At 34.9% G+C, this 17,407-nt stretch overlaps 1 protein-coding gene across 2 annotated transcripts in view; it reads left to right on the top strand.

The window, feature by feature from the left end:
- Positions 1 to 17,407, top strand: part of SNX29 (sorting nexin 29) — a 102,277-nt gene that overhangs the window by 47,257 nt on the left and 37,613 nt on the right. For both annotated transcript variants that reach the window (XM_021539833.3, XM_021539834.2), the window contains exon 19: positions 9,532 to 9,672. In XM_021539833.3, the coding sequence (XP_021395508.2) occupies positions 9,532 to 9,672 (141 nt within the window). The remainder of the gene's footprint in view (positions 1 to 9,531; positions 9,673 to 17,407) is intronic.

Raw genomic sequence — 17,407 nt, 5'->3', positions numbered from 1 at the left:
CAGCATACTTGTCACATAGTTTCAACCATCAAATAGTTTCTTTAATTTCTGCTAAGGATTAAGGATTCTGGACAAGCTCAGAAATAAAACTGTGGACTGGAAGCGAGCAGCATTTTATAATTAATCCTATTAGATGTGGAAATTTCAATCAGACCTCTGTATTTGTAGAGTTACACTGCACTCTTGCAGCAATGTCTAACTGGCAGAATTAACTGGTTATGAATCTTGAGGATTTCAAAACAAGCTCTGGAAATGGAGCCAAATTTTATGCTCAATTTGAATGGCTGAGTTCAAGGGGACAGTGGTGAGCAGCAGATAATTCAGTGCCCCAGTTTAGCACTATCTGTTACTGGCTTAAAAATTAACAGAGCTGGGGCTCTGTATCATTCAACTGTGGATGTTAGAACAATTAGAGGGTGTATAAATTTTAGGGGAAAAGCTATTTAGAATTGGATGTGCACTTCAGTGCAGTTATTGAGTTAAATTAAAAATATTTTTTCACTTGTTTTCTCAGAATATAAAATAGTAATAGAGAAATGCATATTTTATAATCTCTGTTCACCATGGAGTTGCTATGGGTCATTCTCATTCTGGATTATTCCATGTGGAGAATAGCAGACTGTCTATTTTAAATGAAATGCTAGTAGCAGATCTTATTGAATAAATAAAGCATAAATCTCCACATGCGGTGCACCAGGAATTCAAAGGTGAAATAGCTGAAAAGTGACTGATAAATGGCTTCTGGTTTGCATAACACAGATTTTAGAGTAGCTAATCTGACATAATTTTTAAAAGGATTTAAGGAGGTCTAAAAACCAAGTTGTTACAGATTATTAGGAAAGGGATAGACAAATAGAAAATGCTATTATGCTGTGTATAATCTCTGGTTTATCTGTGTGCAGTTCTACTCCTCTCCAAAGACATATATCAACTGCAAATAATATGGGTGAAAAAAAAAAAATTTCACTGGAGGAGCATATTAGAAATTCTCAGCCTGCATGAAAGGCAACCGAGAGGGGAATACAATAGCAATCTTTCAAATCATGAAGGAAATGGAAGCATTTTTAACTGTTTCAAAATGCAAATTGGAACATCCATTGAAACTATTGCCTTGCAATTTCAAAACAAGTGCATGATGGTGCTCATGCGTATAATATGGGGTAATACTGGAACTTTTTGTGGGTCTAGAAAATAATTGAGCTAATTAAATTGAAGAAAAATCAATTCAAACACAAACATGTGACTTCTTTCTAAGGAAATCCCTAGATAGTTATATTTTGGAATAATAAATGCCACTATAACTTGTGTTTATATTTAAGATTTCTGGATAAAATACATTTCATAATTCAAGGAATTTTCTGAACTGTTGAGATCAGTGTGCCTTGCTGTAAGGGCAGGGTGCAAGAAATTTGGAGGTCATTTTAATTAAACATGAGTTGCCTTTGTAATGTTATGCTAATAATGACTAATTTAGTCCTAAAAAGGAAATATTAGGTATGATTATAAAATATCTTTCCTTCCAACTAATGCTTATTTTCTGTACATGACAAGCTCATTCTAATTGTTTTCAGAGCACATCCTCTCTATTTGTACTTGCTCAAGTTTGTTTTGCTTCAGGTTTAGTTCTTGACTCCTGCCTTGCCATTCATTAGCATGACAGAATACTAGTATAATTAATTTTGTACCTGAGTAGAAAAAATAATTAGATGACCAATTGATGTCTTTATTACCAATCAACAAATCATAAGGATTGTTTGGACTTCAGTGGGTGAAATTATCTGGGCTGTGACAGGAGCTCAGACTAGATACTCATAACCATGTCTTCAGCAAAGACATTAGGCAGTTATCCAAAAGAAGGTTCAGAGGTTTATTCTCTTACAAAGTTTCTGATGGCTATAACTGAGTGGCAGACTAATTAGTTATAAACATTACAGGACACAGTCATATGTGGAGAATTAATTTGTTTTGTACAAAGTCACACTTTAGGAAACCTAGTCTGTTAAACAGACAATTTAAGTATTAGGTGACTTTTTTTTAAAGCCAGGGTCATGGTGGCAAAAGTCTTCTCTTCCAGACAATCTTTTTTCTCTAGTTAGAGAGAAACAACTTAATTTCTCTAGGTTGCTTTCTGATGACTGCTATATGTGATCTCTGCAGTTTGATGCCCATCTCTTTTGTGTGGCAGACATTGCTTCCCATTAGAAAATAATTTTGTGTCTAATATATTCATGGGCATACAGACAGAATCCAGAGCAGAATTAAAAAAAAAAAAAAGCATTTTCATTTTACCTCTAGATGGTGATAGTTAGATGCAGTTTTTTTAGTGTGTGAAGCAAGTTGATTATTGCAGTAATATTATTTTGTCATATTTCTCAACTGTAGAGTATCTTGTTTTCTGTATACATGTGGATTCCACTTTCCTGTGAAGTGTACAGCAAATGCCATTAGTCATGCCTTTTGTTGCTATAATTATCAATGCTTGACACTTAAGATAATGAAACTGAGATTTTATGATTCCTAAAGTGATATCAATATTTAAATGGCTTCTTGCAAATCTGCCTTGTTTGCAGAGCAGTGAACACTTTACATTATAAACCAAAGAAGTTTAAAGATTAATATGCTAATCAGACATGACTGCTACTATTTGCATATGAATAGGACACCCTAAGACTATAATCAATAAACATTTCTTACAGTTTTTTTATTCCTTTGACTTTCTTCAGTCTTGCTGTTTAGTATTGGCTGACATATTTGCATGTAATATTTATTTTTATTTTACTTTAAATGATGTTTTAAAACCTGTTGTTTTCCTTTGCACTTTCTCTGTGAAGGAAGAGCAGTACATTTTTCTATGAAAGGGCTTTTATCACAGGATTATTTAGGTTGGAAAACACCTCTAAGATCATTGAGTCCAATTGTTGCCCAGCACTGGCAAGGCCACCACTAACCCATGTTCCCAGAAGCCGCATCCTCATGGCTTTTCCCAGCAGGTGTGGTGACTCCACTCCTGGTGTGGGCAGCCTGTGCTGGACAGCCCTTTCTATGAAGAAGTTTTCCCTGTCATGCCTGTAAACCTCCCCTGGCACAGCCTGAGCTGTTTCCCCTTGCTCTGTCCCTGTTCCCTGGGGCAGAGCCAACCCCTCCCTGGCTCCAGGCTCCTGTCAGGGAGGTGTGGGGAGTGAGGAGGTCCCCCCTGAGCCTCCTTTTCTCCCAGCTCAGCCCCCCCAGCTGCTCCCCACAGGACTTGTGCCCCTTCCCCAGCTCTGTTCCCTGCTCTGGACGCACTCCAGCCCCTCAGTGTCCTTGCAGTGGAGGGGGAAGGATTTTCACGGAAACACAACATAAAAGAGATGGAGGAGAACAGTATCTGATACCCAAAAATGTTTGAGGAAGACAGTGCCCAGAAAATACTTTGAGTGAGAGATGAAACAGGGAAAGCACAGTCCAGGATGTGCCAGCTGGACCTCTTGACCTTGAATTTAATCACAAGCCAGCATGGCCTGGGAATTTCCTCGAAGGTTGAAAATGGAAGGCAGTGGACTGGCAATTAAGAGTTAAAAGGTAAGCAACAAACTAAACCCAAAAAATTAAACCCAAAGTTGCATTTTATTTTCCTGATACATGATGAATTGGATGACTTCAGCAGCTGCAGAGCTAAGCAGGCAAAAAGGAGAAATAAATAGTCTTCTAATCATATTCCATTTCAGTGCAGCTCAGGGCAAGTAGAGAAGAAAATGAGCTGGAATGATTGGGAGAATTTGAAAGAAAGATGCTCATGGCATCTCAGAGTGATTTGCGAGTGCATGAGCCAGAAAGTTTGAATATCCCACTTTTTCTGCAGTGGGACCCAAGGATGTATCAAAGAAGTACAAGAGGAAACATAAAGCAGAAAAAAACTTTTAGATAACTGAGAGGGGGTATACAAAGATGAGATCAGTCCTTGGAGACTTCTGTAATTTTTTTTTTCTAAAGGAAACAGAATTACAGCTTAGTACATTGATTTGTTTATTGAAGTGCTGGATGCAAAAGATCCGAGGAAAGTAAAAGTAGAATTTATATTTTCAGAGTATTTTGTAAGTACTTTTGAGAGAAGCAAATAGTTTATATTCAATAAATATCTAAAATAAGTGATAGTTATGTTATATATTTTAGAAACTGATGGATGAGTTAGCCTCTTTTCCATTGCCTGAGCACCCACAATATTCTATTTGGAGTAAAAGGTAGCACTATTGTCATTTTACCTGTTTTCTCTTGTGCAGAAGCTTCTTTCCCTGCAGTGGTTGTCATGCATTGCAATGACTGTGTGGTTCAAAGTGCATGTTTGTGAAATGACATTAATTATCTTGGGTAATTATAAGTCATATTTCACTGTCTAAAGGAGCTTATTATGCTACTGAGTGATTTTTTTTTTTTGTGCTGATTTGATTTGTATATAAAAAGACAAAAAATACCGATTCCATGTAGCAAAAGTGGAGGTAGTGCTGTCTTTGTTCTCTAGTGGCCAGTCACTTCAGTGCCATTGTGGTGAATAGAAGCAGAACTGTGGCTGCAGAAGCAGTGATCATTACTCTGCATGTCTGTAATTGAGTGGATAAGCCTAAAATGTGTGACATTTTTCTCTCTAGTGGAACAATATTGGCTGTTTTTAAGGTTCATGCTTTGATATGTGTTGTGTCATATAATTGACACTGTATTGTTCATTTTTATGAATTAAATAACAAACTTGAAGATTTAACATACATTATATTCAAGTATTTGTAGTTGTGCAAGTGGATAAAATGGTCATATTGAAATAAAAGCTTATTCACTCTAATTCCTGTTATGTCTCTATGGCACACAAAAAGCTGCTCCTATCACAGCTGTAAAGTTTTTGTTCCATTTGTTTTTTATTATGCAGAAAATTCTTAAATTGGATCATTTTCAAAGGGGGAGCTTAACCATAAATGCAGGCCTGCAGCTGTCTCAAAATATAACTTGCATTTGTATTCATTTCTCACACTTCAGAGGTAACTTTGGAGAATTGAGCTTGAATTTATATTCTTAACAGAATCCCATTGTCCTGAAATGAAGTAAAATGAAACTGGTTCTTACTTTTTTTCATGAATACTTTTTGCTTCTTGTATATGGTTTGAATGCAGAAATACATACTTTTGATAAAACTTAATTAGATTGAAATACATTATTCCCATTTCATAGTGTGCTTTTCTAACAGGAAATTCCAATCCCCTGAGAACAATTATTTATTAAATGGTCAACTTTGATCTAAATCTCTCGTCATGCTCCTGAATAATTGAGATTAAAGTTGTGCATTAAAGATGTACCAGAGTTTAAAGCATTAAAAAAACTTTATTATCCAAAGTATAAAACTATGGACTAATTATACTCTAAGATTTGTAGTGTTATTTAAAATAAATGTAAGGGAAACATTCACCAGTCAAGCTTAGGTGTGTTAACATCAAAAAGTAATGGTGCCAATTAGCGTCTTCTGGTTTTGTGTTCATGCTGATTGGGTTGCCCCTACCAAACCAGTTGCTAATTTTCATTTTTGTTGTAAGTAAGTTGAAAGTAAGTAAAAAACAAGAGGATCTTGTGAGGGAAAGGAAGTTAGAAATACAGTAATACAGTAGAATTACAATAATACAGAAATAATAGTTTTCCTCTCACCCTTTTTTTATCCCCTTATAATGCTTACTTAGCTGGTAAATGTCACAGGAGCTTCCTTAATGTAGATCAGTCTCTTTTGCATTCCTTCTGCTGTCCATAATTTTTTCCCATGCTCAAAACTATGACCTTGTCCAGCCTAGGACTGATTCTTTACAGACATTCTCAGTATTCTCTCTGTCCTTTGAAGTGTTCTCCTGCTGAAATGTTCTGAGTTCTCTTGTACCTTGTGCATTTTTATATGTGGTTTAGTAGAGTTTTCACTGCTCACCTGCCCATAACATTATTCCCTTCCCTCTGGATTGGGACATGGACTCACAAGGACTTTGACTTCAGTGCTTTTGTATTTTTGGAGCTCACATCAATAGAGTTCTCTGTCTTAGAATTCATTTTTCATTATGTATTCAGTCCATCCTTCCAGGAGATGGGAGCCACATTTGCAGGCAAGGTTCAGGAGTAACTTTGTTTAGGGAATATTCTTCCTGATGTTTAATCTGGAATTCTACAGCATGGATGTCATTGCAGCAAGAGAAGGTTCTGAAATATCTCAGTCAGTATCTCTTGCTGCCAGCGCTGCTGGAGAGAAACACAAAAGTGAATCCTCACTCTACCAAACTGTATTTTGCATCAGAAAAGAGAAGCACCCACACAGCACTTCTGCAGATCAGAAGGATGAGTGTTGATTACAGATGTTTGGTCTGTGTCCACTGGAGCTGGAGCAAGTTAGAATTTTGGCTTTTGTCCTTTCTTTTCTTCAGGCTTTTATATGTAAGGGGTGATGAGCTGTGTCAATTGGTACCAGTCTGTTACCAGGACTTGCTAACAGCATTTTTGGCTCAGAACTGCATAAAGATTCGTAACCTATTAAGAAACTTCTGGCTCAAACCCCAGTACCATGGGAGCAGGATTTTTTCATTTCAGTATGCAATCATTAAACTTGTGCTTTCACATTGATTCTCTGAAGATTTTTGGCATTTCAGTAATATTATGTTAGCAGGTAGTAGACTGATAAACACTATTAAATTACTACTGTTATTGCTATTGCTCTCCAAATCTCTGACTTGAGACATGTTTGTGATGAGAAAATAACAGACTAATTCATTAACCATACTTATTAACTGAAATTTTTCTTAGAGCTGCTGTAGCTGTTAGCTACAGAAAGGTTGCCAATCAATTGTTACACAGGAGACCCAAGTGGAAAGTGCTCCTAAATTATGAACTGAAACTACTTAGTTATTTTTTTTTATATTCAAGACAATATTAAAGTGAACTCTTTTGTCTACAAGTAAATATTCTAGCAGTGATTATGATTTAGTCTGTACATTTTCATTACCCTGAAAATTATTTAGGTAGGTTAGGAATTGCATGATATCAGGAAAGCAGGGTCATCAGAAAGGAAATGAAATTATTTAGAATTGTTCTTTTAAATTGATCTAAGAATAAGCCTGAGAGCAGTCATTTCAACTTTCTGTAACATGGCCCTAAGATAACTATATGCCTTCAGTGACTAGACTAGGATAAGTTTATCCAAATAATTTAGTATTTACTTAGTTTGATTTCCCAACTGAATTTGCATTAAGTGTGTAGCAATCCCTTGGCTTGAGAATAGTATTCCCGTCTGAGATAATAAAAGTTTAAATGTGTGCTCCATTGTGAGCTTTAATATACCTTTCACAGTCTATTAGTTGATTGTCAATAAATTCAATATGGCACACGGCTCCAAATGTTGCATTTTCATTTCTTGCTGTCTAAATGAAATCAATATCTATGTACATAGAGGAACAGTAAGAAACTTTCCAATAGTTTTATCTAAGAAATCAATCTATGTTTTTGACCTGAAAAATTTCAATTACAGTGTACAGGATTCCTTAGTTAGTTAACTATGGGTTACAGCTTAACAGGTAATGTTAAACTGCATGATTCACCAATCACATGTGCAAAGATAAGTGCTTAGTTAAAGTAGGATTTCCGTATTAAATAACTTAGTTAAAAATGTTTGGTTTTGGTATTTTTTTTGTTCTCTGCCCCCCCCCCCCCGGGAAATTGAAACATGAATCTTAGGAATGTGTACAGAATTCCAAATAATATACTGGTTGAAGTGAGAAAAGGTCAGGAGAGAGCTCTAGCTGGGTGAATAAAGATTTTAATATAGCTTTTACTACATGAAATAAATTTGATCAGAATTATGCAAAATAGTTGCATTTCACATATTCCTTCATTTGCCTTCAAATATGTACTCAATTGTTAAAACAGATGGTCCTGTAGGTGTTTAATTATCCTGGCTTTGTTTTCAAAGTTAAAAAGAAATCTGAATACTTCTTACAGACTTACTATTGTATTCCATCATTACAGTATCTGAATTCTTGTTACCAAAACTAGTTGAATTTTTGTTTATATATGTATTTGTAATTCACAATATTATTAATCTTTTAAATTTAGATGTGCTAATTTTGGAATTAGCATTACTTTTTTGGGATGATAGTTTTCCTGTAAAAAATATATTAGTGTTTTCTACATGAAAATATTCTAATTTGACACAATTTGCATATCTGCATAATATATTGTATTTTGTTGCAAAGAAGCCTCCTATGAATTTGAGAAACTAGGTGTCTGAAGAGAGAACTTCACAAAGACCAAAGCATAGGCAGTGTTTGTGGAAGAGGACATTCACTTAATCTCTGAAATACTACCATTCCTTAGAAAAATTGAAATTTTTTCTCCTAAGGACTTGCAATATCTCAGAGAGAAGGGCCATGGTTCAGTCACCAGGAAAAGCTGCAATTCAATGTTGACATTGATTACATCAAAATCCAATTGTTATTTTTATCTAGTTTCCACAAAAATATAGTTGTTACTGCCCACTCTGTGTGATGGTGGTTGGTTTTGCTTTTTTACATAAGTGTTCTCCTGATATTTGCCTTACAGTTTACTACTAAATTACTGGGGGATTTTAGAGCTGCAAGGCAGTGTCATCAGTACTGTTCCAGCTTAATTCCTGATGTAAAATATTTGTATTATTAACACCACCCCCCCCATATATACAAGAATGAATAAGTACAGATTCCATGGAAGGAGCAGAGGGAAAGGTGGGAAAGGTCACTCTGGATCTTAAATTCAGGTGCTTGGTTTAGAGTTTCTGACTTGTGCTGTTCAGCATTCTTTTAAACTGTCTCTAGGAAAGAGTGAAATCTCCGTTTTCTGTAAGTATATTTCACTTCTGCATGACATTTTCCTAGAGAAAGCGAATATTTAGCATGTAATTGGTAATAGGCTCATGAAATAATGAGCAGCAAACAAAAACAGAATCACAAAAACTACAGCTGTGTTAAATTATACTTAATGTCCTATACAAGCAGAAAGAATGAACTGTGTTTATTTTCCAAACAATAAAATTTCTAGTTTAGTTTTCAATGTAATTTTGTTAGGAAGTAAATTAAGTTCCATACTTTGGATAAAATTAGGTTTTGCAATTCTGATGCTACAAAGCTAATTTACAAAGTTGAAAAACTGTGTTGAGGACATAGAAATCAATTTCATAGTAGTATTAAATTATTTTTCCTTTGGTCACTGGGTAGTAGAATATGCTGGAAACCATGGTAACAAGAAGTACTGCCATGGTTGCCCCAGAGTCATGTTAAAATGAGCAAAAGCTGTGTTTGTCTTGATTAAAATAAGAGAAAGAGAGAGAAAGAGAAGGGAGAGAATGAGGATAATGGCGTGTACAACAGCAACAGCAAAGGCAGTCAGACATGGATGTGGAGTTTGTGGTGCCTCACGTGAAGGTGCTGAGCCAGGAGGCTCTAAGGAGTGAAGGACACACATCAGCCCTGCTTGTCTTTACATGATTCCCTTCCTGTCTGTATTTTGCAGGTTTATATCAGGATTAAGGATGATGAGTGGAATGTCTATCGAAGGTACGCGGAGTTCAGAAGCTTGCATCAAAAATTACAGAATAAGTACCAGCAAGTGAGGACTTTTAACTTCCCACCAAAAAAGGCCATTGGAAACAAGGTACTTGAAAGAACTCACAGTATTAGTAAACGTTTGGGAAAAACCTCTCTTATCCATACACAAAAATGAGGTGACCCAAGTATTTTCACACCTACTAGTACCTGCTATTTTTATAGGCATTCCCCCTATCAGCTGGAGAGTCAGATGTAGGTAATGCATTGGTTTCTCCATTTACTGAGAAGTTTTATTGAATGAAATGTTGGTGACTTACACAAATGCAGAAACCCTCAAAAACTGTACTGGACAGCCCTGTAAATAAAATGAAGTCTCTTCTTTATTTCTCTCCAAAAAAAGTCAGCAATTAACACTGTACTTTCTGTAAATTTCAAACAGTATCAATCTAAATTCCTTGAATTGCTGCACTCTTCATCAACACTTTTAAGTTCTTTAAACTAGCTTTTTAAAGACATTTAGCTACTTCATTCTTGTAATCTGTGTCTTCGTGTCTTAGCCCTGCCATTTTAAAATGGAAATTTGTGTTTTCCTATCATATAGGGATTTTGAAATGAAACAGTAACTATTGTAGTATGTATGTAGTAAATATGTAGTACCATGTAATTAAAGTCTTTAATCATCAAAGCTTTAAACTGATCAAGAGTGTAAATACACTTTGCAGTGCACACCACAAGTCCAGTAAGGATTGAGAAGTAATTGAAGTAATTTCCTTTGCAATGTAGGAATTATCTAAAAGTGTTATCACAAGTAAAATCTCCAATATATTGGAGATTTAAATGGTGTTTATGACAGAAACATCTTTACTAAACTGCTGTGTTCTTAAATTAGAGTTTTTAAGGTTAATCAAATTTTTTAGCTTTTACATAGGAGTTTCTCTTTTTAGTATTTGTTTGCCTTTGTATCACTGAGTTCTTGCATTAAATATTTTAGAAGCTCCAACCACAGTGATCCATGTAATCATCAAAAGACAGCTGAGACATAATGACTTCAAAACTCAGATCTTCATGACATTTTGTTTGGCTTGAGACCACAGTAGTAGATATATTATTAAAATGCCACAATTGTCCTTTGTCTGCGTTAGAAAAACAATCTTTGCTCATTTGTATGAAGTAACATAAATTTTCAAAAATAAATAGAAAAGAGTTAGAAATTCCTTCCTGGCATTCAGATGTCAGTGAATGTGGATTATGAATGTTTAAAGATAGTAACTTTGACTTCCAATGATTTCCCAGATATTTTGTAAAAATGAGTAGGTAAATTTGGCACATGTGAAATCGCAGTGATGCACATAATCTGGGATGGGTGGTGGTGATGTTGATATTTATGAAATTTATCAATAAAATCCATATGTCTATTTGCTTGGCATAAGGTCCAGTTAATGTGGTTCATTGCCTGCTGACTAAGGAAATTGAGGTATTTTATGAGAGCTTTCCTGCTTTTTTTTCATCTATTAGAAGATCATACATTTTTCATTTAATTTTTAGTGGATGGTTTTGTAATGGGAACCAGGCATTTTCTTCTTTGTTATATAACTAATTCTCCTTTTTTTTGAAGTGATGGAGTATCAGCCACTTCAGTAAATTACAAAAGACGCCTTTTAAGCTTTTTTTGATACTCTTTCATCTTTAATAAGTTTAAATACTAATTGAGTTACAACTTCAGTTGTACAATTGATGCATACAAAATTCTCAGTTGAGCAGCTCATTAAAAAATTTGCATTGCTTATTCTTACGATACTTTAGCTTTGAGCCAAATTCTACCTTAATCTTGCATAAACCCACAACCACTTATCAGATCTCAGAAAAAGGTTTTTTTCTTAGAAGTGGGTAAGAACTGGGTACCATCCCTTGCACTCCTGAAAGTTCCCTATGATGAGACTGGGGCAGTGGTGTGGTTGTGACCTGGCAAGTCACAGAGTGACGTTGGCACCTCAGCTGTGCAAGGCTCAGTTTGTCGCACAAGAGTTTATTTGCACAGCACATTGTGCGGGCAGATTTTTGTCCTTTTAGTGGGGTTATTTTCTGTGTGTCACAGAATGTATTCCCCTTTGGAATTGGTACCATTTTGTGCAGTAGTCCTTTGAAAATAATTATGCTGTGTGACTGACTGAGATGTCCTGCTTTCCATGGCTAGCTGAAGCTTTAAAAATTAAGTATAAAATTAATTAATTCATGTGGGAATGCCCGTCTTGGAATTTTGCAGAACTTTCAGTTTAGGGATGAGGGTTTGTGCAGCATGTTACACATGGAAGGGTTTGGTAATAAACATCAGAAAAGAGATTGCCAGTACTACTTTTTTCAATACTGCTTTTTAAATATAGTGGCTGCAAAAGAACATTTACCTTTAAATATGCAGTTAGATTTCAATAGATATTTTTTCTCTCTGATATTACTTTTGCTGGTTTAGATAGAACTGGAGCTATCTTCCCATTTCTAGATTAATCAATACAGTCTTAAATCAGTGCCTAAAGAAGAGCTTCAGTAGCTGAATTATGCTAACAAAAGTGTCTCTTACATTAATCTATGGTTTTCATATCCTTTGCAACTTCTCGGTGTTATTAGATGCCCAAATAACATATTGGTAAAGAACAGTCTTCCATGGCTAAAAATGGCTAAAAAAATGATCATTTAATGTCTAAAATGGCCAAAAATGATCATTTTACAGTTTTTGGAAAATGGTATTGATGCTTTTGTATCCTTCAGGTCAGTACCTGGGTGAGTTTATTCACTGCATCCCTTCAATGCACTCTGTACTGTGGGGTCAGTTAAGGTGATGTGCTTATAGGAGATGTCAGAAGCATCCAAAGGTCTTGCTGTAACTGAAACCAGCACTGAATTTTGTGTTCAGTTACATGCTCCAGATTCAGGAACCTCGAGGACCACAAGAGGACACCATATTCTGCAGAATGACCTGGAATCACTCCTGCAGACTGACAAAATACTGTCCAGTGCTTTGCTATGCAAAATATTGGAGCTCAGAGGAGGGAACTTATCTAGAAGAGAGTAATGTAGAATAAAATACAGAGAAGTATTATTTTTATGCATATTTTCCCTGTTTACTGCAGTAGAAGTCAGGTCAGATTCAAATGCAATTTTGCAGAGTTTGACATTGGGCAAATGCAAAAAGAAAGTGGAATTTTAGCTGAATGAGTATTTTAAAAAGTTGGAAAATCAAATATATTCATCAAGTAACAGAGGAATTTGGAAATATTTAACAAATATAACTCATTATTAATAATAATATGAATCTTGATCATTATGTTTGTAATGTATTTTTGCCTTTAATTTGTTTTCCTTCAGTTGGGACAATTATCTTAAAAGTTCATGTTCATGGTATTTCAAGAAATTATGTATGTAAGATGAAAAACTAGCTTTAATGCTTGAGGAAACTTAAATTTAATAACGGAAAACCAATTAGTTGAAAAATAGCTGAAAAGAGGAAAGAATACTGAATTGGACAAGTAACCTTTTTACATTACAAAGAAGAGTGTGTATTTGCCTTTCAGCTTGGTAACCTCATTTTCAACATATTAGTTTAACATTTGAATTTAGTAAGTTAGAACTAAAATAAAGCAGGGAAGAGAATAATTTCTTTTGCAAATGTTGATTTGAATCAAGTTAGATATTTACTGAAGGAAAATAATAATGCTTGCAAGCGTCCATGTATTAATTTCCATATATACTAGTCCCCATACTGTATATCTTCTACTAAATTTCTTTCAGTGCTGGTAGCAAATAGTTGTCAAAAGCTTTATAAATAATCCTGACAAGAATAAGAATTCTTTCTTCAATTCATCAATGCTTTGTTGGAGTAAAACAAGGAATATATTTGTTCCCTTGTGTTGCATGTATAAGAGAAATGTCATATACTCAGCATATATTTTAATTATTTTTTTAACCTCAGATCAATTTCTTTAAAACTTACAAGTTTCAACTGTGTTGTTAATGTGTGAACTGTTAAGGTTTTGTAATTTTGAAACACGTTCCCCATATATCAGCCTGGTTTGTGATTTGCTCAGTATTTTCTGTGTAGCTGTATATACCAAGATTTGTAATTTCAAACTGATTTTTTGTGCATGAGAGAGATTTTTTCCTTTTGGCAAGTTTTTGGGTACTTCAGATATTTTGAACTCATTTGTCCACTCTCTCTGTCTTTGTCATTGCTGCCTTCCTGTCAGGAATGCCCAGGACAGGCTGGGTTCCATAGGGCAGCACTGCAGTGCAGTGTGCTTCTGGGAAGCTCTATACAATCACAGACCTTGATTGGAAAGGGTTCCCTGGAGGTTTTTGCATACAGATATAATTGAATTTTTTTTCTATCAAGGTAACATTTAGCTTACATTTGACTTTTGAACCTTTACTGGTGTTGTGTTGGTATCTCTCAAAATAATGATTAAATATTAATACATGAATATTTACTGGACTGACTAGTCTAATTTTTAAATATTGCAGCAGCCTTAAAATCCCAGTTGCTGCTTCTACATTGGACAGCTTACAGTAATTGAGTAAAGATATAATTTAGAATCTTCTTGCAAGAGTATTGTCCCAGTAGAGGGCATATCAAAATAGAAATGGTTCTTTAGTTCCACTGAAGACCTGAATTCACTGATTGTCTAAGTGAGGAGAAACTGAATCAGGTAGCTTTGCACTGAGTGCTGACTTGACTGCATGATATCCTCTGCTTTCCTTTAAAATGCTGGATACCCCATATGGAAAGGATACACAGCACTTTGCTGAGTGACTTTGCTGTGACTTCTCAGTTGTATTGGGGGAACAATACAGAACTCTAAAATAAATGTTTCAAATGTTAGTTCAATAAAATGACCATGTGCTTTTCACCTATCAGTGGCTAACCTAAATTGTAGATTAATTTGTAAAAATCTCTATTTTAAAATAAAGTTCAAAAATATCATGTGCCTGTAATTAAAAAGATTCTATTTGAATATACACATATACATTAGCATACATATGACCACATCAGACAGCATTTGGGATATATATGAAGTTGGCTTCTGGAATGTATGTTGTGATTCTGCAATTTTTGCTCCCAGGAGCTCTGTCTTTCTGCCATTTATATCAGTGGAAACTTGCCTTTGCTCACAGAGTGCAGATGGATTCCTTTCTTTTTTTTTTGTTCCCAACAGCAAAGCTGCCTTTTATCAGTGTTTGGTCTGTTTGCCTGTTGCTGAAGATAGTGAAGAGTTTAAGATAGGCTGCAGGATAACTATTTTTGGATTAGAAAGCAGAGAAGATAAAGATTTTATTGCAAGTAAAAGAAAACAATAGAGCTTCCTCTTGTGCTTATACTGTTTATTGGTTTTTAAGGAAGTTTGTCAAGTAGAGTTGTCTGGCTCTGTGTGTGTATATATATAAGTTATATATATACTTATACATGTATAAATATATATACACACATAGATATGTGTGTGTGTATATGTACGCACACTCATATATATATGCGTGTATATATACTTATACATGTATATATAACTTATATGTATATGAAGAACTTTGAAGCCATTCAAATTAGAGTTTGAGTGTTAGCATTTTTGCTGTTAAGGGTTTCACGTGGTGTCATTGCTGTATAAACCCTGTCATACCCCATTTCTCTCCTGTAAAAGCTGATTGCCATTTTTGGCAAGCAGGACCTGTCTGTTCACAGACAGTACCCTCTTAAAGCTGCTTTTAGACCAGATGATGGAGCAACTGAAGTCCCTTTGAAAAGGGATGCAGCATGATAGGAACAAGGTTTTTTAAGAAACACACACACCCCTCCCACATAAAATATGTATTTGAAAATGGGAAGTATAACAATTCCTGTTTAACTAGTACATAGACAATAACAGAAGACATATGGAATGGTTGAAAAAGGACGGTGCAGAAAGAATCTTAGAGGAAGAAGTAATTTCATTTTAGGTTTGGCTGTTTTTCTGTCCAAATTCAGCAAAACAATTCAGGGCATCCTAAAATTTGTGTTTGGCTTGCACTGGAATTAGAAGTACAGATACATGTGCTTTTGTCCTCTATGTGATTTAGGAGTTCATAGAAACTATCTTTCATCAGATTACTTTGTCAAAGTCAGCTGTCAGGGGGAGCTGAGAAGAAAGCAAACTTGTTGGCAGTGTGTGTGGGACAGGGGGCTAAATAATGTTTCTTGGTACTAAGCTTTGATATCTAGTGTCTTCAAGTAGGACTGGTAGAAAATTATGACTCTCTGATGTTTCAGATATGGGATACATTTATTAAGGGAGAAAAGCTTTGAAAATATAAATCCTCAAGTTATATGCTAAAAATTTGAAGTTAAATATTGCTTTCACTAATGCTTCTTAGGTATGATGTAATATAGAAGCTTAAATTCTGTATTATTCTCAATTTTCAAAGTAAGTAGATTTTAATTTTCAACCTCTTAGTAGACTTAACTAGTGTATTGAGTTATTTCCATACAGTCTTTTGCCTTGTGGGTTAGAGGAAAAATTGTAGCTAATATATATTTGACAGATATGCTTGTGCTATAGTGTGGGTAAAAGGAAAAGAAATGGACCCATTTGTATTGTGTTTAAACCAGGAAAGGAACTCAAATTAATCTCATATATGGTTGTATGGGATAATTCTATAATATACCACAACTTTTGTGCCATTCTAAAGCCACAAAAGAAACTTTGTCCTGTAAATTCCCTGTGTTACTTTGTAGCTGAAAAGTTCAATTCTCAAGCTTTAAAATAGCAATAGGGACTAAATGAATACAATCTGGTTTTCAAAGATGTGACTTAGTTGTGGTACCATACAAATAGAAATAAAAATAATGTGACTCCTGGCATAGTCATTAAGATTTCTAGTCACAGCACACCTGTTTCCTTACACTGTCACCTGCACACAAAGGGGAAATACAGAGTATTTCATATTTTGTATCCAGATCCTCTGGGTTTTCTACTGCATAAGACTGCAGTTGATATTTTATGTATACAGCACTTAGAAAAGAGCATTCACTTCTTCTTCATTTCCATTTTTTTGTCATATCAGTATCCAAGAGAAGAGAAATAAGTCAGCAGGAAATGGTTGGCTTTTATATGACAAATACTTTATAGTAAATGCTTCCCATTGTGTGGCAGGAAATGTCTGGGTTACCTGAAACTCGGCATGAAGGTTAAATCGAGCGGAGTGCAGAGCAGCATATTTCATTTTCAGGGCTTTAATTTAAAAGGTAAACAGTTCTCCAGCTCGTGCTTCTCCATCTCCATCAGAATGTCTCACTGAATTAATCTGTTCATTTGCTGCTCAAGGGCACCATTTCAATGAAATAGTGAATTGAGTAATTTTCTTTTCAAGTAACAAAAACTTCCTGTTAATTGCTGTTGAAGTTTAGGAAGAAGGAATACAGACTATTTAGGGTCTACAAAACAAAACTTTGCCTGTCAAGAGATGTTTTTATTCTTGCTGTCTTGTAATGCTATAATCAAGAGAAGCAATTTATTCTAACAAATTATTGAATATGGAGCCCATAGAAACAGTTCAGATGGTGTTGCTTTGCATCATGACATTATGGGGAAAAAAAGGAAAGTAATTTACATGCTGCTTGGACAACTGCTAGATAAAAATATGGCAGTTTTATAACAACTCATGCGTCATTTAGATATTCTAGTAGCCTCCTGGTATAAAATGAAAATATAAAAATAAATTTTCTATATTTATTTCTTATTGTGGTGGTGATGCTAAATTACCAAGTTACTTGGATTAATAAACTTCCTTTCAGAGAAATATTAACAGGGACACCTAATTACAAA

This window comes from Lonchura striata, chromosome 16 (genome assembly GCF_046129695.1).
Source record: "Lonchura striata isolate bLonStr1 chromosome 16, bLonStr1.mat, whole genome shotgun sequence".
Lineage (NCBI taxonomy): Eukaryota > Metazoa > Chordata > Aves > Passeriformes > Estrildidae > Lonchura > Lonchura striata.
Note: the sequence above shows the minus strand (reverse complement) of the source record. Positions and strands in the feature narration are given on the sequence as shown.